The 20366-nt window shown below is 35.7% G+C and overlaps 1 protein-coding gene across 1 annotated transcript in view; it reads right to left on the reverse strand.

Annotated features, from left to right (window-relative positions):
* Positions 1 to 3238: 3238 nt before the first annotated feature.
* Positions 3239 to 20366, reverse strand: part of LOC133457485 (calcitonin gene-related peptide type 1 receptor-like) — a 110034-nt gene continuing 92906 nt past the window's right edge. The window contains exons 9-13 of the mRNA XM_061736815.1: positions 16249 to 16309; positions 13788 to 13854; positions 13373 to 13591; positions 5993 to 6034; positions 3239 to 3702 (exon numbers count right to left, since the gene is read on the reverse strand). Coding sequence (XP_061592799.1) covers positions 3424 to 3702; positions 5993 to 6034; positions 13373 to 13591; positions 13788 to 13854; positions 16249 to 16309 — 668 coding nt within the window. The 3' untranslated portion in view covers positions 3239 to 3423. The remainder of the gene's footprint in view (positions 3703 to 5992; positions 6035 to 13372; positions 13592 to 13787; positions 13855 to 16248; positions 16310 to 20366) is intronic.

A 20366-nucleotide genomic window follows, 5' to 3' on the forward strand; every position in this document is an offset into this window, starting at 1 on the left:
TTTATTTCAATAATTCAACTAGAATATGGTGTAAAAGTTAATTTATTTCAATAATTCAACTAGAATATGGTGTAAAGTTAATTTATTTCAATAATTCAACTAGAATATGGTGTAAAAGTTAATTTATTTCAATAATTCAACTAGAATATGGTGTAAACGTTAATTTATTTCAATAATTCAACTAGAATATGGTGTAAAAGTTAATTTATTTCAATAATTCAACTAGAATATGGTGTAAAGTTAATTTATTTCAATAATTCAACTAGAATATGGTGTAAAGGTTAATTTATTTCAATAATTCAACTAGAATATGGTGTAAAGTTAATTTATTTCAATAATTCAACTAGAATATGGTGTAAAAGTTAATTTATTTCAATAATCCAACTAGAATATGGTGTAAAAGTTAATTTATTTCAATAATTCAACTAGAATATGGTGTAAAAGTTAATTTATTTCAATAATTCAACTAGAATATGGTGTAAAAGTTAATTTATTTCAATAATTCAACTAGAATATGGTGTAAAAGTTAATGAAAATACGGTACAAATCGTGTCCCGTATTAGTTCAATACGGGACGCAACATTTTCTTCTCAAATAAAGGACAATTCCGTATTTTACGGGACGGGTGGCAACCCTAGCGTGAACGCACCAAGCAGCGAGATGCTGGCGTCGGGATATTTTTGACGCTTTCAGTGTGAACGCAGGGTAAGACTTCCCTCTCCCCAGCACCTTCGTCCGACCCATCTGGGGGGATTTCAAGCCTAGCGGAGAAACACAGTCCCTCCACCGTGTCCTCGGTCTTCCCCGGGTCTCCTCCCTGTGGGCCGGGCCTGGAAAACTCCCCGAGGAGGAGCTACGCTCAGCTCGTGACCTCAGCCGAGGGCGGGGGACGCAGAGTGACCGATAAATCGAGAGCTTTACCTTTCAGCTCAGCTCCTTCTGCAGCGTCTGCATCCCCCACAATTCACTTCGGCTACGCTTGACTTTACAAACATGTGAGCGTACGGTAAACGTGGACGCAAATCAACAGAATGGCACTCAGGAAAATAACATTTTAAAAGCTCTTGCTTTAAAATCAGTGCTGTCAACAGATAAATCAGAACTGCTGGCAGGCAGTACTGGAGTTGAGGGGGGATGAGGGGGGATGGCATTCCCTCCTGAAATAAAAACGGTCCAAATCATCCCCCCTTTAAAACTGCCATCCCCTTTCCATCCCTTATGTCATTTCATCAATGAATGTGGTTTTACTGCTATTTCAATATTTAGAGTCATCACCAGAAAAATAACACCAGAAAAATAACTTATTTGACAATTTTCACCTGTTTCAAGTAAATTTTCACTTGAAATAAGTAGGAAAATCTGCCATTGGGACAAGATTTATCTTCTTATTACAAGCAAGAAAATCTGGTTCCACTGGCAGACTTTTCTACTTATTTCAAGTGAAAATCTACTTGAAACAGGTGAAAAATTGTTGTTTTTTCCAATAATGAGTCTTGTTTTAAGTGTAATAAGTGTAATAAGATTTTTTTACTAAAATGAGACATTTTAACTAGAAATAAGACAAATATTCTTGTTAAGATTGTGAGTTTTTGCAGTGATCCATGTTACTTATCCTGTGAAGGACAGAATCATATTGATAAGTTCAGAAAACTGTTTTTTATTGTTGTGTTTTGATGTATTTGATGTAAGCCCAGTGGATATTTAAAGCTTACAGAAGGCTGCATTTAATGATAATAATAATATGATAAAATCCACCATCCCCCCTTATTTTTTTTCCAACTCGAGTACTGCTGGCAGGTAAAGCACATTTATTTTGTCTGATAAAGTCACTTAGATAGAAATCAGATCACATTTTATGGCACAATTATGCAGAAAACCAGTTAATTCTCAGGAGTTCACATTAGTTCTTTGGTGTTTCTGCCCAATATTGGCTCCTGACGGTAACTTCAATCCTATTCCTGTTTCACGTCGATTGGACTGAAGTACGAGAGGTTGTTGGTGAAAAAACACCTCAAGTGATTTAAAAAAAAAAAAAAACAACAAAAAACAAAACATAAAACACGTAAAGAACACGTGCAGCGACATCAGAGGCCCGTGACATTCATTGGTCACAGTGGTGAAAAAACACATTTTCACATTAGTTCTTAGGAGTCCAAAAAAAATCCTGTAAAAAATGTGTGTAAGTGCATGCTTGTGTACGACGGAGTATTAGGGCCAAACTAAGACAAAAAAAAATTGGAAATTACGAGAATAAAGTCATAATTTAATGAGAATAAAGTCGTACAATTACGAGAATAAAGTCGTAACATTACGAGAATAAAGTCGTAATATTACGAGAATAAAGTCGTAATGTATGAGAATAAAGTCGTAATGTTGCGAAAATAAAGTCGTAATAGAATAAAGTCGTAATATTACGAGAATAAAGTCGTAATATTACGAGAATAAAGTCGTAACATTACGAGAATAAAGTCGTAATATTACGAGAATAAAGTCGTAATATTAAAAGAATAAAGTCGTAATTTATGAGAATAAAGTCGTAATATTATGAGAATAAAGTCGTAATGTTGCGAAAATAAAGTCGTAATAGAATAAAGTCGTAACATTACGAGAATAAAGTCGTAATATTAAAAGAATAAAGTCGTAATTTATGAGAATAAAGTCGTAATATTATGAGAATAAAGTCATAATGTTGCGAAAATAAAGTCGTAATATTACGAGAATAAAATCGTAATATTACGAGAATAAAGTTGTAATTTATTAGAATAAAGTCGTAATATTACGAGAATAAAGTCATAATGTTGCGAAAATAAAGTCGTAATAGAATAAAGTCGTAACATTACGAGAATAAAGTCGTAATATTACGAGAATAAAGTCGTAATTTATGAAAATAAAGTCGTAATATTACGAGAATAAAGTCGTAATATTACAAGAATAAAGTCGTAATTTATGAGAATAAAGTCGTAATATTATGAGAATATAATTTATGAGAACTCTTAACAGGAAGAGCATCTTCTCCCTGTGTTAAAATGAAGAATATTGAGCATCTTGTGATTCTCCCTGTGTTAAAATGAAGAATATTGAGCATCTTGTGAAGTTATATTAATAATATATTTAATATTACGACTTTATTCTCAAAATATTTGACTTTATTCTCGTAATATTAAGACTTTATTCTCGTAATTTTACGACTTTATTCTCATATTATTATGACTTTATTCTCATAATTTCCTTTTTTTTTTTTTTTGTCTTAGTTTGGCCCTAATACTCCGTCGTACATGTGTGTGTGTTTGTTGATGTACATACAAAGCCCAATCACTTAAGCTTTATTTAGTGATTCTCCATCACCTTCCTGTCCAGTCAGGTTGTCAGGGTTACGTGTTCTGACTCTGGCATCAGCACCATCTCCTCGGGGCTCCGGCCGGGTCAGATCCCGGCGCTCTCCAGCATGTTAAAGATGCCCATCTGCCCGTTGGAGCAGGCCCTGCCGGCCTTGTCCTGCCCGTTGGGGTTGCCGTGTTTGGGCGGCTCCAGCGCGGCGGCGCCGGCCGGCTGCTCCAGGCTGAAGGTGGTGCGGCTGGTCTCCACGATGGAGGAGTTGGTGTGGTAGTTGAAGTGGCTGCTGGTCATGGGCGTGTCTCCCCAGCCCGTCTTCCCCCACGCGGCCTTCCACTGAACCCACTTCCTCTTCATGGCCGTCTGAGCCTGAGCAGCAAGCATTTTTATTATAATTTTACATTTTATCTGATGTAAGCAGTAGGGATGGGCGGTATGGACTAAAAAAATTATCGCGATAATTTCTGGCATTACGATAAAAAAATGACGATAAAAAAAATACCAATTCAACTCCACCTTTTTAAATATAAATCTATCACCACATTCAGTCTTTGGAGCCAAAACACTGCTCTAAAAGATACTAAATGCTACTAAACTACACCAATTAAACTGAATTAATAAAAACCAGTTAAATTAGTCCACCTGTACTGCAAAACTGTAATGATTCCTCGCTCTCAGATCTGGCATGTTTGTTACACAAAAATGTATCAACGAGAATTTAATCTTTCTTTCTTTCTTTCTTTCTTTCTTTCTTTCTTTCTTTCTTTCTTTCTTTCTTTCTTTCTTTCTTTCTTTCTTTCTTTCTTTCTTTCTTTCTTTCTTTCTTTCTTTCTTTCTTTCTTTCTTTCTTTCTTTCAGGCTCATTTCTTCTTTCTTTCTTTCTTTCTTTCTTTCTTTCTTTCTTTCTTTCTTTCTTTTTTTCAGGCTCATTCTTTCTTTCTTTCTTTCTTTCTTTCTTTCTTTCTTTCTTTCTGGCTCATTTCTTTCTTTCTTTCAGGCTCATTTCTTTCTTTCTTTCTTTCTTTCTTTCTTTCTTTCTTTCTTTCTGGCTCATTTTTTCTTTCTTTCTTTCTTTCTTTCTTTCTTTCTTTCTTTCTTTCTTTCTTTCTTTCTTTCTTTCTTTCTTTCTTTCTTTCTTTCTTTCTTTCCTTTCTTTCTTTCTTTCTTTCAGGCTCATTTCTTTCTTTCTTTCTTTCTTTCTTTCTTTCTTTCTTTCTTTCTTTCTTTCTTTCTTTTTTTCAGGCTCATTCTTTCTTTCTTTCTTTCTTTCTTTCTTTCTTTCTTTCTTTCTTTCTGGCTCATTTCTTTCTTTCTTTCAGGCTCTTTCTTTCTTTCTTTCTTTCTTTCTTTCTTTCTTTCTTTCTTTCTTTCTTTCTTTCTTTCTTTCTTTCTTTCTTTCTTTCTTTCTTTCTTTCTTTCTTTCTTTCTTTCTTTCTTTCTTTCTTTCAGGCTCATTTCTTTCTTTCTTTCTTTCTTTCTTTCTTTCTTTCTTTCTTTCTTTCTTTCTTTCTTTCTTTTTTTCAGGCTCATTCTTTCTTTCTTTCTTTCTTTCTTTCTTTCTTTCTTTCTTTCTGGCTCATTTCCTTTCTTTCTTTCAGGCTCATTTCTTTCTTTCTTTCTTTCTTTCTTTCTTTCTTTCTTTCTGGCTCATTTTTTCTTTCTTTCTTTCTTTCTTTCTTTCTTTCTTTCTTTCTTTCTTTCTTTCTTTCTTTCTTTCTGGCTCATTTTTTCTTTCTTTCTTTCTTTCTTTTTTTCAGGCTCATTTTTTCTTTCTTTCTTTCTTTTTTCCAGGCTAATTTTTTCTTTCTTTCTTTCTTTCTTTCTTTCTTTCTTTCTTTCTTTCTTTCTTTTCTTTCTTTCTTTCTTTCTTTCTTTCTTTCTTTCTTTCTTTCTTTTTTTCAGGCTCATTTCTTTCTTTCTTTCTTTCTTTCTGGCCTCATTTCTTTCTTTCTTTCAGGCTCATTTCTTTCTTTCTTTCTTTCTTTCTTTCTTTCTTTCTTTCAGGCTCATTTCTTTCTTTCTTTCTTTCTTTCTTTCTTTCTTTCTTTCTTTCTTTCTTTCTTTCTTCTTTCTTTCTTTCTTTCTTTCTTTCTTTCTTTCTTTCTTTCTTTCTTTCTTTCTGTCTTTTTCTTTCTTTCTTTCTTTCTTTCTTTCTTTCTTTCTTTCTTTCTTTCTTTCTTTCTTTCTTTCTTTCTTTCTTTCTTTCTTTCTGTCTGTCTGTCTGTCTGTCTGTCTGTCTGTCTGTCTGTCTGTCTGTCTGTCTGTCTGTCTGTCTGTCTGTCTGTCTGTCTGTCTGTCTTTCTTTCTTTCTTTCTTTCTTTCTTTCTTTCTTTCTTTCTTTCTTTCTGTCTTTCTTTCTTTCTTTCTTTCTTTCTTTTTTCAGGCTCATTTTTTCTTTCTTTCTTTTTTCAGGCTCATTTTTTCTTTCTTTCTTTCTTTTTTTCAGGCTAATTTTTTCTTTCTTTCTTTCTTTCTTTCTTTCTTTTTTTCAGGCTAATTTTTTCTTTCTTTCTTTCTTTCTTTCTTTCTTTCTTTCTTTCTTTCTTTCTTTCTTTCTTTTCTTTCTGGAGCAGCAAGCACTTCATTACTATTTTACATTTCACCTCATGTAAGCAGCTGTGCTTTTGCATCTTCTAGGTTTTTGATATGTTGAACGTACCTCAGCGTTGCAGAAACAGAATATAACGGCCACCAGGAATCCCTAGAAAGGAAGAGGCCACAGACAAAACGTTACCACCGGAACAGAACAACTTATATTTTAAGGCGACTTTAAAGTAGACCTATTTTGAAAAACAGGTTTTTTTCTTGCTTTAACATATATATATAGAAATGTCGAGAAAAAATGTCTAAATGTCGAGAAAAAAGTCAAAATGTCGAGAAAAATTTTCAAAATGTCGAGAAACTTTTTTCTAGATGTCGAGAAAAAAGTCAAAATGTTGAGAAAAAATGTCAAAATTTCGAGAAAAAGCTCAAAAAGGTCGAGAAAAAAAGTCAAAATGTTGAGAAAAAAGTCGAAATGTCGAGAAAAAATGTCAAAATGTCGAGAAAAAATGTCAAAATGTCGAGAAAAAATGTCAAAATTTCGAGAAAAAGGTCAAAATGTCGAGAAAAAAAGTCAAAATGTCGAGAAAAAAGTCAAAATGTCGAGAGAAAAAGTCAAAATGTCGAGAAAAAAAGTCTAAATTTCGAGAAAAAGGTCGAGATTAAAGGGGACCTATTATGAAAACCAGGCTTTTTTCTTGCTTTAACATATATAAAGTGGTCTCCCCTCAGCCTGCCAACTCAGAGAAGGAGGAAAGCCACCAGATTCTGCAGTGTCTGTACAGCCGCCCGGATGAGCCGTCCAGTGTGATGTGGATCTACGAGCCAATAAGACTCTGCTCCATTTTGTTACATAACCAAAATGCAAACCACGCCCACAACTATAAAACCGTGTAACTGCATGCGAGCGTCCGACAATCGCGTCGCACTGCGTGACATCGGGGGGACTATTTTTGCTGATGCACCGGTGTTTTTTACGTGAGAGGAGAAGAAGAAGACGAAGAGGACGTAAGTGAAAAGGAAAAAATAAGAAGAGCGAGGAATAAGAAGATCAACGAACGAGAAAATAAGTGAAAAGGTTAGTGTTCAAAGTCGCTACATGTAATTTTTAATGTGCAACACCGGTGCATCGGCAAAAATAGTCCCCGGTAATTCACTTCCGTTGTGGCTTTTTTATTTCCGTCGTTTTTTAATTTTATTTGCAGCGGGGTTTCTTTATATTTGCAGCGTTTCTTTTATTTGCAGCAGCGTTTCTTTTTGTTTGCAGCGTTTATTTTATTTGCTAAGCGTTTATTTTATTTGCAGCAGCGTTTGTTTCCGTTTGCAGCGTTACTTTTATTTTCAGCAATGGCGGGTGTCGGCCACCGTAGAAATGGGCAGAATTTCTGAGCACATCCGAGAGGTGGGAGAGTTTGACGACTTCAAGACTCTGTCTTTGCTGTGCTGCAATCTCCAGCTCTCATCGGAGCAGCTACAACCGAGTGTGAGGTTGCAGGAGTGGGAATCAGTTCCTCCAGACTGAACTGGAGGTCAGGAGACGCCTCAGGGTTTGGCTCATGCTTTGGCTCATGCACGCTCATGATTGCAGTGTGAGATCGATGGACAGATTGGTGCAGATTAGGGATGGGCGGTATGGACTAAAAAATGTATCACGATCATTTCTGGCATTTATCCCGATAACGATAAAAATGAGGATAAAGAAAATACAAATTCAACTCCATCTTTGCAACTATAAAACTATAAATCTCATCATCCTTTCTTTCTTTCTTTCTTTCTTTCTTTCTTTCTTTCTTTCTTTCTTTCTTTCTTTCTTTCTTTCTTTCTTTCTTTCTTTCTTTCTTTCTTTCTTTCTTTCTGGCTCATTTCTTTCTTTCTTTCTTTCTTTCTTTCTTTCTTTCTTTCTTTCTTTCTGGCTCATTTCTTTCTTTCTTTCTTTCTTTCTTTCTTTCTTTCTGGCTCATTTCTTTCTTTCTTTCTTTCTTTCTTTCTTTCTTTCTTTCTTTCTTTCTTTCTTTCTGGCTCATTTCTTTCTTTCTTTCTTTCTTTCTTTCTTGCTCATTTCTTTCTTTCTTTCTTTCTTTCTTTCTTTTCTTTCTTTCTTTCTTTCTTTCTTTCTTTCTTTCTTTCTTTCTTTCTTTCTTTCTTTCTTTCTGGCTCATTTCTTTCTTTCTTTCTTTCTTTCTTTCTTTCTTTCTTTCTGGCTCATTTCTTTCTTTCTTTCTTTCTTTCTTTCTGGCTCATTTCTTTCTTTCTTTCTTTCTTTCTTTCTTTCTTTCTTTCTTTCTTTCTTTCTTTCTTTCTTTCTTTCTTTCTTTCTTTCTTTCTTTCTGGCTCATTTCTTTCTTTCTTTCTTTCTTTCTTTCTTTCTTTCTGGCTCATTTCTTTCTTTCTTTCTTTCTTTCTTTCTTTCTTTCTTTCTGGCTCATTTCTTTCTTTCTTTCTTTCTTTCTTTCTTTCTTGCTCATTTCTTTCTTTCTTTCTTTCTTTCTTTCTTTCTTTCTTTCTTTCTTTCTTTCTTTCTGGCTCATTTCTTTCTTTCTTTCTTTCTTTCTTTCTTTCTGGCTCATTTCTTTCTTTCTTTCTTTCTTTCTGGCTCATTTCTTTCTTTCTTTCTTTCTTTCTTTCTTTCTTTCTTTCTTTCTTTCTTTCTTTCTTTCTTTCTTTCTTTCTTTCATTTTCCTTCCTTCCTTCCTCATTTTTACCGTGAGATACAAATTCTTACCGTGGGGAATTTTTTTGACGGTTTATCGTGAACGGTAAAATATCACCCATCCCTAGTGCAGACTCTGAACTAGTGTTGTCCCGATCGATCACGGCATTTTCAAAACATCGGTATCGGCCAAGAAAGTATCGGGACATACCTAGTTATTCATGTTTTTAATATATATTGGCCGGAAGTGAAGAAGTAAGTGAAACTAACATGGTTTACACGTTTGAATTGTGAAATGTTATACATGTTCATGTTCATTAAGCTGCTGCTATTCATTTCATCCATTCAGAAAGTTGCACTAAGGTTAAGCCAAGAAGTATTTTAATTTTCTTGTGTGTGTGAGTTTGACTGGATGTCATTCAACTACCTCTTTTGAAGTTAAATGTATTTATTTTGGTTATTGCACTATTCTGCACTTTTTGTTTTAGTTTACAATTTCATGTTTTTACATTTTGTGGCACCAGAGCTGATAAGCTTTGTTGAAATGAATGTCCATGTTGTTCTCCAATGGACAAGAAAAGAAACTTTTAGTCCTCTTTTAGTCCTCTTTTTTTCTTTTTTTTTTTAATTCATTGCCAAAATGTATCTGATCGGGATAAAGTATCGGAAATGTATCGGGAGCCAAAAAAAGTGATCGGATCGGGAAAAATCGGGATCGGCAGATACTCAAACTCAAGTGATCGGGAGCTAAAAAATCCTGATCGGGACAACCCTACTCTGAACTCATGTGTTGTGGTGAAGACAGGGCGAAGGCATTAGGCATGGGTTTCCTTCGGAGGGGGGCTGAAGCCTCACTTATCAATAGGGTGAGAAGATCAATTATCCAGAGGGGAACTGGAAGAGAGTCACTACTATCCTAAAGTTTCTTTTTTCCAGACAAAGTTCCAACTTCTTACCTTCAATCTGACAGAAACTGTCAGATTGAAGGTAAGAAGTTGGAACTTTGTCTGGAAAAAAGAAACTTTAGGATATCTATCTGATACGACGGAGTATTAGGGCCAAACAAAAAAACAAAAAAAAGGAAATTACGAGAATAAAGTCATAATGTAATGAGAATAAAGTCGTAAAATTACGAGAATAAAGTCGTAAAATTACGAGAATAAAGTCATAATATTACGAGAATAAAGTCATAATATTACGAGAATAAAGTCGTAAAATTACGAGAATAAAGTCATAATATTACGAGAATAAAGTCGTAAAATTACGAGAATAAAGTCATAATATTACGAGAATAAAGTTGTAAAATTACGAGAATAAAGTCATAATATTACGAGATTAAAGTCGTAAAATTACGAGAATAAAGTCGTAATATTAAATATATTATAAATATATAAATATAACTTCACAAGATGCTCAATATTCCTCATTTTAACACAGGAATAAGAAGCTCTTCCTGTTAGAGTTCTCATAAATTATATTCTCGTAATATTACGACTTTATTCTCGTAATATTACGACTTTATTCTATTACGACTTTATTCTCGCAACATTACGACTTTATTCTATTACGACTTTATTCTCGTAATGTTACGACTTTATTCTCGTAATGTTACGACTTTATTCTCGTAATTTTACGACTTTATTCTATTACGACTTTATTCTCGTAATTTTACGATTTTATTCTCATTATATTACGATTTTATTCTCATTATATTACGACTTTATTCTCGTAATGTTACGACTTTATTCTCGTAATGTTACGACTTTATTCTCGTAATGTTACGACTTTATTCTCGTAATTTTACGACTTTATTCTCATTATATTACGACTTTATTCTCGTAATTTTACGACTTTATTCTATTACGACTTTATTCTCGTAATGTTACGACTTTATTCTCGTAATTTTACGACTTTATTCTCATTATATTACGACTTTATTCTATTACAACTTTATTCTCGCAACATTACGACTTTATTCTCGTAATTTTACGACTTTATTCTCATAATATTACGACTTTATTCTCGTAATTTTACGACTTTATTCTCATTATATTACGACTTTATTCTATTACAACTTTATTCTCGTAATATTACGACTTTATTCTCGTAATATTACGACTTTATTCTATTACGACTTTATTCTCGTAATGTTACGACTTTATTCTCGTAATGTTACGACTTTATTCTCGTAATTTTACGACTTTATTCTCATTATATTACGACTTTATTCTATTACAACTTTATTCTCGTAATATTACGACTTTATTCTCGTAATTTTACGACTTCATTCTATTACAACTTTATTCTCGCAACATTACGACTTTATTCTCGTAATTTTACGACTTTATTCTCGTAATATTACGACTTTATTCTCGTAATATTACGACTTTATTTTATTACGACTTTATTCTCGTAATGTTACGACTTTATTCTCGTAATTTTACGACTTTATTCTCGTAATGTTACGACTTTATTCTCGTAATATTACGACTTTATTCTATTACGACTTTATTCTCGTAATATTACGACTTTATTCTATTACGACTTTATTCTCGTAATGTTACGACTTTATTCTCGTAATTTTACGACTTTATTCTCGTAATGTTACGACTTTATTCTCGTAATGTTACGACTTTATTCTCGTAATATTACGACTTTATTCTCATTATATTACGACTTTATTCTCGTAATATTACGACTTTATTCTATTACAACTTTATTCTCGCAACATTACGACTTTATTCTCGTAATTTTACGACTTTATTCTCATTATATTATGACTTTATTCTCGTAATTTCCAATTTTTTTTGTCTTAGTTTGGCCCTAATACTCCGTCGTAATCTGAAGACATAATGAACACAATAGAACTAGAGTCACTACTCCTTCTGCATAAAGAAGATGAAGCTGCAGGTTCAGATTGTGGTTAGGATGACTCCCTGGCGAGGTCCAGACCCAGGGCACGCGTCTCTTTGCTGGGGAACACCTCAGTGTCCCCTGGAAGAGCTTGACGAATGGATGTATTTCAAAAACTATAGCCAGATATATAAACTTTAGTTGTAATGAAAACATCTGTGTAGCAATATCACTTCTGACCAGTGGCGTCAATTCAGTGGAAGCTAAGGTATGGCAAGGTTACGAGTCACAGAACTTAACTAGAGTATCAATCAACACGTCCAGCAAATATTCATCACAGAAGTTTATGTAGCTGATCTGTGTGGTCAAGAAAACTGGGACTTTTTCAAATGCAGTCTCGCTCACTGCAAAAACTCAAAATCTTACCAGGAATATTAGTCTTATTTCTAGTTAAAATGTCTAATTTTTAGTCAAAAAATCTCATTACACTTAAAACAAGAGTCATTACCAGAAAAATAACTTGTTATTTGACAATTTTCACCTTTTTCAAGTAAATTTTCACTTGAAATAAGTAGAAAAATCTGCCAGTGGAACAAGATTTATCTTCTCATTACAAGCAAAAAAATCTTGTTCCATTGGCAGATTTTTCTACTTATTTTAAGTGAAAATCTACTTGAAACAGGTGAAAATGGTTGTTTTTGAGTCTTGTCTTAAATGTAATGAGACTAAAAATGAGACATTTTAACTAGAAATAAGACAAATATTCTTGTTAAGATTTTGAGTTTTTGCAGTGTATAATAACTAGTGAAATCGATCATGTTGTTCTTATTTGCATTTGTAGTTATTCCATAAATGTATTTAAAAAAACAAACATTTACATTTAACCCTTGAAGCAAAGGTGTGGCGGCTGCCGTACCTTCATACCCAATTGACGCCCCTGCTTCTGACCACATGGAGGCAGCACATGACAAGAGAGCCCATGTGTCGACCGCTGGTGGAAGACCATGAGGTCAGTAAGGCCCCGTTTACACGGAGCAAAAACTGTGGTGTTTTCATGCGTTTTGGCCGTTCGTTTCCACGAAAATGAAGCTCAAAGTCACCAAAAACCATCATTGGAGATTTGCAAAAACTCACGTTTGCTTGTAAACAGAGATAAACGGACATTTAGGCTTCAGAACGTCACATTATGCGACAGAAACGTCACCAGCGTCATGTGTGCGACCTGTTTTTACAATTTGTTTGGCCACCGTCAATATTTTCTTATATTTTACCTGTTTTATATTCTAAAGTCACACTTAAAAGTAACTCCACTTCTCTGTCACTCCAAACGAAAGACTCTCGTTCATCTTGGAAGTAACTGGATTCTGGATTCTGATTGGCTAGCATGACTTTAGCATGACAGTGTAACTTTTTTAATCTCGACATTTCGACTTTTTTCTCAAAATTTTGAATATTTCGACATTGTGAATATTTCCTCGACATTTTGACTTTTATCTCGACATTTTGACTTTTTTATCGACATTTCGCCTTTCGCCTTCATTATAAGGTTTATACAAGACTTTTCATTGTTTCGGCTCCAGACATATTTGTTTTTTGTGTTTTTGGTCCAATATGGCTCTTTCAACATTTTGGGTTGCCGACCCCTGGTCTAGAACGTCTTCGTAGTGTATTGTTTTTGCTGCATTTTGGGTGGCCGACCCCCTGAAAAAAGGAAAAAAAAGAAGAAAAAAAAGGAAAAAAGAAGAAAAAAAATTAAAAAAAAAAAGAAAAAAAGAAGAAAAGAAGGAAAAATAGAAGAAAAAAAGGAAAAAAAAAAAAAAGGTCAAACATTTTTGAAAAGCTCCAGGAGCCACTAGGGCGGCGCTCAAGAGCCGCATGCGGCTCTAGAGCCGCAGGTTGCCGATCCCTGAGTTAGATCTTCGACTGGTGACACGGGCATGTAAGTGGCTTGATGGCACATAAATGGCCCCACGTTCGTAATCACATTGAACGTACCTGAAAGTTGGAGAAGACGCTTATAAAGAAATCGAAGACGGCTTGGCTGATTCGTCCCTCCGGCCTCCACGGGAACAGGATGAACTGGATTCCCAGCAGAGGGATGAGGATGAGCGTGGCTCTCACCGCCTTCATGTAGGCCGTAGACTCGGCACAGTGCGTCTCCTTCAGCTTCGTGATCAGAACCCGGACAATGTTCAGCAGAAAGAAGAGGTTCACCTGACGGTGAATGGATGGATCGCAGGACAGGTGGAGGAGAAAATAAAGAGACATTTAAAAAAAGTAAGTCAAGTGGAAATTAAGATTAATTTGTCTTTAAACTCAGTTTTAATTCAAACACATTTTTCACCTGATCATTTAAATGAAGTAGTTGCATACCTACTTTTATTTATGAAACATGTTTATAGTAACTCACAAGCAATGCGACCTGGATGGGCCCGTGAATGATGTAGAGGAGGTTTGTGGATGAATTGATCCAGCACCTGATGGAAACAGAAAACGCTTGCTGAAAACATCCTTTAAAGATTTAATACAGTCAATCAAAAGAGTCATTCTTTGCCAACTAAGCTAAGCCCACCAGTACATGTTGTTTATTTTCTCACTAAAACAATTCATTAAAAGGCTTTCATAAAATGAGTGAAACCCTGCAGGATACTGCACAGGGCCGGTTCTATAAAATGATGACTAGGGTGCATTTCAGATCAGAGGGGGTGCACATGCCGGGCACGTTATTCAACACTAAATTATGCATTTTCCCATAATTTCAAGCGGAATAATAATAGCAAAACAAGAATATTTTAAGTGTATTTCAAATGCTTTATTGCAGCAATATCGCTGCAGAACAAAGAAAATGCTACATTTAGTCTGGGCTACCTCACCCACCACACAATCTAGCAACAGAAAATAAAACATAGCAACAAAAATAAATTTAACCATAAATATACAGGACTGTCTCAGAAAATTAGAATATTGTGATAAAGTCCTTTATTTTCTGTAATGCAAAAATGTCATACATTCTGGATTCATTACAAATCAACTGAAATATTGCAAGCCTTTTATTATTTTAATATTGCTGATCATGGCTTACGGCTTAAGAAAACTCAAATATCCTATCTCAAAAAATTAGAATTTTCTGGGAATCTTAATCTTAAACTGTAAACCATAATCAGCAATATTAAAATAATAAAAGGCTTGCAATATTTCAGTTGATTTGTAATGAATCCAGAATGTATAACTTTTTTTTTTAATTGCATTACAGAAAAATAAAGGACTTTATCACAATATTGTAATTTTCTGAGACAGTCCTGTAAATTTGCTTGCGTCGTTGTGCTTGAACCACTTCTGAATATCCATGGTTACTTTGTGTTAACGGAGCAGCAGAGAGCAGCATCTTGCTGGTGCAGGAACTGCTGGAAGTAGATAAGTGACGGACACTGGCTGATTTATGGTTCCGCGTTAAATCAACGCAGAGCCTACGGCGTAAGATACGCGGTGACGCGAGCGTATGCCGCGTATCCTACGCCGTAGGCTACGCCGTCGATTTAACGCGGAACCATAAATCAGGCTGACGCGCGCATTTGTCAGTTTTCTTTTCGTCTTTTCAACTGAGCATGCAAACACATAAACTGAGGGTGCAATGCATGCTTTTGCACCCTCGTAGACCCGGGCCTGATACTGCAGGATTTAGACCAGGGGTCGGCAACTCACGGCTCTAGAGCCGCATACGGCTCTTTAGCGCCGCCCTAGTGGCTCCTGGAGCTTTTTCAAAAATGTTTGAAAATGGAAATCGATGGGGGAGGGAAATATATTTTTTGTTTTAATATGGTTTCTGTAGGAAAACATGACACAAACATTCTTAACGTTTTCCAATGCTGTAAAAATGTGTAGAATAAATATTACATTTCAACATTTCGGTTAACGAAGATTTGTACGGAAGAGCATCAGGGCCGTGCAGGAGAAAAATATTCGAGAGGAGGAAGATTTGTTTTTCATTATTTCATTATGCACTTCGAGAAAAAAGTCGAAATGTCGAGAAAAAAGTTGAAATGTCGAGATTAATGTTGAAATACAATTTCAAGAATAAAGTCGAAACTGCCTTTTTTCTTAACATTTCAACTTTTTCTTGACATTTTTAATTTTTTCTTGACATTTCGACTTTTTTCTCACCATTTTGACTTTTTTCTCGACATTTTGACTTTTTTCTCGACATTTCGACTTTTTTCTCGACATTTAGACTTTTTTCTCGAAGCGCATAATGAAATAATGAAAAAAAAGTCTTGCTCCTCTAAAGTATTATTTTTATTTTTCTCCTGCCTGGCCCTAATACTCTCCCGTAGATTTGCATAACAAAAAGAGTCACGTGGAAAGACATTAGCATGCATTTGCAGCCGAGGACCCAGCTATATAATATAGAAACATGCAGCATGTGTTTTCCTTCATTGTAAGGCTTAAACAAGACTCTTCATTTTTTGCGGCTCCAGACATATTTGTTTTTTGTGTTTTTGGTCCAATATGGCTCTAAAACATTTTGGCTTGCCGACCCCTGATTTACACCTAGAACGTCTTTGTAGTGTATTGTTTTTGCTGCTTTTTCAAGTTGCTTTACTGGTTTTGGTTCTCTGCTGCTACTGTATGTTAAGCACTTTGTAACACTGTTTTATAAATGTGTTGTATATATAAAGTTTATACAGCTTACGGTACAAGTATTATGGTATCACACTAGTGATGAACATAAAAGAGCTCCAACAAGTGAAACCTAATGAGGAAAATCAACATCTTTCATAAAATGATTCTTTTCAGTGCAGTGAGACTATTGGTTTTATTTTTGTTCTAAAAAAAAACACAACAACAAAAACAGCAAACATACTATATCTTACTTATCGTTAAAGAACAGGCCGCGGCCGAGGGCGTATGTGAGGGCAGGAACAGCAGGGAAAACTTTGGACAGAAAGAAAAACAAAGACATAATTTGGTTTGAGAAACCGCAGATGTTGAGCTTAGCTTAATTAATTAAAAACAGCAAGCCCTGCAGACTAACAAATAAACACTTTATTCTCATTTCTTTGGTCTTTACTAGGGGTGTAACAATATATCCTGCCACGAAATTTCGCGATACAAAAACGTCACAATACGTGTCGTGTAGGTGACAAAGTGTATCGCGATATTGGGTTATTAATATTAATCCATTGTGTTGACTAGTAACGCGCCTCGACCCGCGGACCAAAATCTTCCTCCACTCAGAAGAAACTAGTCCCGTTTTGGTCCCGATCACGGGACTCTTGCAGGGTTTTGAGCTCTGAACTTTTACTTATGTAAGGCTGGTGTAGAGTTAAGCCATACCTTATTAAATTAAACCTTTTTGGGGTGGTGAGTAGGATAAACACGGGGACAACTTCTGCTGAGTTCCAGTGTACTTTAATGTCCCTCAACAGTGTAGGATTTTAGAACATCAACACAGCACCTAGTGCTGTATCACTCCGCCCAATCTAAAACAGACTAATCACTACAGATAAACTGACTAGTGTCATTATAGTCCCTGATTTACATCAGAATATAAAGAATATATTTATAAAATAATGAACCCTGAATTACCAAAATAACCTTAACAAAAATAAATCTCCTCTTACACTTATAAGGTGAGCATGAATCAATCTTTTTTATGATGTAAAATTGTATGTATTTATTTACTTTTATTTATTCATTTAATTTTAGTTGTTAAATTTCTGGAAAAGAAAAAACTCAAGTCATACATGAGAGAAACTATTCAGTTTGTGGCAAAATATTTGTACTTGTATGAAACTGAAGATGCATAATGCAAACCTGACATTTACTTTTAGTTCAGTTTGTGGAAAATGGTTGGCCTGGCTTTCTCCTTAAAACTTAAACAGTTATAAAGCATTACAAACTGGAACAATAGGGCAAACACACAGTATTGTTTTGTATTTTGTGTCTTTCAAATAAAAGACCATTTTTCCAGTCATATGTTCCTCATTCAAGGTTGTTAAAAAAATACTGCTATAATATCGTATCGTATCGTTATTGTGACCTTAATATCGTGTATCGTACCGTATCGTGAGATTAGTGTATCGTTACACCCCTAGTCTTTGATAACATATTTAACTGTTTTTGGCTCTAATTCACCTCATTTCACTGGTAAAACTTAAATGTTGTCAATGCTGTGCTACCTGAAAGACCATGTGTAGCGTACCACCGACGTCATTATCGCGTGGGTAATATTTAAATGACTCGGTTGATTTAAACGTGCACTTTTCGTACAGATTGAACCAGTAACACATGAGATTTGATCACCGTTACACGTGACTTCCAAAGGGATGGAAGTAACAGCGGCACAAAGACACGTGAGCTGCTCGTTGCAGGCTTGGATCAGGCAGGATTGCACTTAAGAGTTTTTATAAAAGAGAGCCAGGAAATATTCCAGCTGCAGCCCAGAAGAGCCGGATGAAAGCGGCTCCGCTGGAAACCGTCATGTGAGAGCTCGGTGAAAAGAGCACTTATCAAAGGCACATTCAGCCGTCAAGGTTTCATCTGTGTGCTGAATTATGCTGAAAATGTTGCCCCTCAGTGCAACAAAAAAAATGTTGGAGATACCTTCATATATATATTCACATATATTCATAAGTAAATGATCAAACCATTCCTATTCTTACATTTGAAAGCATTAAAGTTGGTTTACAAGTGGAGGACAAAAAAATAGACTTTGGAATTAATAATTTAATTATATTGGCTACATCTTTTATTCATAAATGTCGCTTTTTGAAAATTAATCCAATCTTTATTGCATATTTAAACGAAATAATTCAGTACAAAAAATATTTAAAATCTTGCACGATTCAAAGTATCTTTGTTCCCTAATTCCTGACTGATCCCTTGCGTTTTTTCTTTTTTTGTTTATTCCTTTTTTTTCTTTTCACTGTGTATCTTCTTTGTTTTGTTTTACTCATTGGTCGCTCAGTGCTCTTTGATGAAAATGTTTTTCTGGAATGCACAATGTGCCTTGTTTTTTGTAAATTCAATGAGAAAATAAAAAAATATTCATAAGTAAATTAATTTAAAAGGTTGAGATCAGGGTTAGATGTACACACAAGATATATTGTAAATTAGGGAACCCTACATCTAATTGTTATTGATTCCAATGTGAAGTTACTTAGTGCACAAAGTAGTCCCTGTTCTTTAAGTAAGACTGAAACCGGGTCAACTACTGTGCCACAAAAGTCTGACCCAGTTCTCCAAACACTATATAGAAATACCACGGTCAACGGTGTCAAATGCTGTGCTGAGGTCCAATTATACGAACACAGTTTTTTTCACAGTCTGTATTTACGTGGACGTCATTGAACCCCCTGATAAGGGCAGTCTCAGAGCTGTGACGAGCATGGAAACCTGACTGGAAGATATCAAAGTGGTTTTTGGCCAAATTTGGTTAAGAAGGTGTTAAGTGGGGCTTCAGCTTAGTGGGAGCAATGGAAGCAAAATATAAATGAAAAAGGTCACCTCTTTCTGGTGGTCAGACACAAGCTGCACATTACGAGACGTTTCTTTATTATATTTTACACCAGACAATAAAATGTACAGCGTTGTACAGTGATATAAACATTGTATATAAATATAGGCAGATGAAAATCACATTACCGTTCCCGCTCTATGTTTAAACCATGGAAGTAAACACTGTGGTTCAGTCAGCTGTTCGGTCTCGGCCCCTGCAGGTTTGGAGCACTTCCGGTTGTAGTGACTGGTTTCTTGTTTTATATGGTTTTGTGCTTTGCATCGTTTCTCTATTTGCAGTGCGTTTGATGATGCTGCATTTGTCTTTGTTTTTTGCAGCACGTTTTTTCATTTGCACCACGTTCCTCTTTTTGTTCCTCGTTTGTGAATTTGAATCGTTTCTGTACTTGTCGGCCACCGTAAGTTTCTGTATTAGCAGCCACAACTGCTGTGAGCTGCGCCAGATACTGGCGGAACCACATCTGAGATCGCAACGGACTCGAAAAGAAGAAGATCTCTGTATCATTTTAATTTCTTGTCCGAACTTAGGTGATCGTTTAACTATAATAACACTGAAAATGAGACCTTCCCTTCCTTCCTTCCTTCCTTCCTTCCTTCCTTCCTTCCTTCCTTCCTTCCTTCCTTCCTTCCTTCCTTCCTTCCTTCCTTCCTTCCTTCCTTCCTTCCTTCCTTCCTTCCTTCCTTCCTTCCCCCCTTCTTTCTTTCCTCCCTCCCATCCTTCTTTTCTCCCTTCCTTCCTTCCTTCCTTCCTTCCTTCCTTCCTTCCTTCCTTCCTTCCTTCCTTCCTTCCTTCCTTCCTTCCCCCCTTCTTTCTTTCCTCCCATCCTTCTTTTCTCCCTTCCTTCCTTCCTTCCTTCCTTCCTTCCTTCCTTCCTTCCTTCCTTCCTTCCTTCCTTCGTTCCTTCCTTCCTTCCTTCCTTCCTTCCTTCCTTCCTTCCTTCTTTCCTTCCTTCATCCTTCTTTCCTCCCATCCTTCTTTTCTCCCTTCCTTCCTTCCTTCCTTCCTTCCTTCCTTCCTTCCTTCCTTCCCCCCTTCTTTCTTTCCTCCCATCCTTCTTTTCTCCCTTCCTTCCTTCCTTCCTTCCTTCCTTCCTTCGTTCCTCCCATCCTTCTTTTCTCTCTTCCTTCCTTCCTTCCTTCCTTCCTTCTTTCCTTCCTTCATCCTTCTTTCCTCCCATCCTTCTTTTCTCCCTTCCTTCCTTCCTTCCTTCCTTCCTTCCTTCCTTCCTTCCTTCCTTCCTTCTTTCCTTCCTTCATCCTTCTTTCCTCCCATCCTTCTTTTCTCCCTTCCTTCCTTCCTTCCTTCCTTCCTTCCTTCCTTCCTTCCTTCCTTCCTTCCTTCCTTCCTTCTTTCCTTCCTTCATCCTTCTTTCCTCCCATCCTTCTTTTCTCCCTTCCTTCCTTCCTTCCTTCCTTCCTTCCTTCCTTCCTTCCTTCTTTCCTTCCTTCATCCTTCTTTCCTCCCATCCTT

This window comes from Cololabis saira, chromosome 12 (genome assembly GCF_033807715.1).
Source record: "Cololabis saira isolate AMF1-May2022 chromosome 12, fColSai1.1, whole genome shotgun sequence".
NCBI classification, from domain to species: Eukaryota; Metazoa; Chordata; class Actinopteri; order Beloniformes; family Belonidae; genus Cololabis; species Cololabis saira.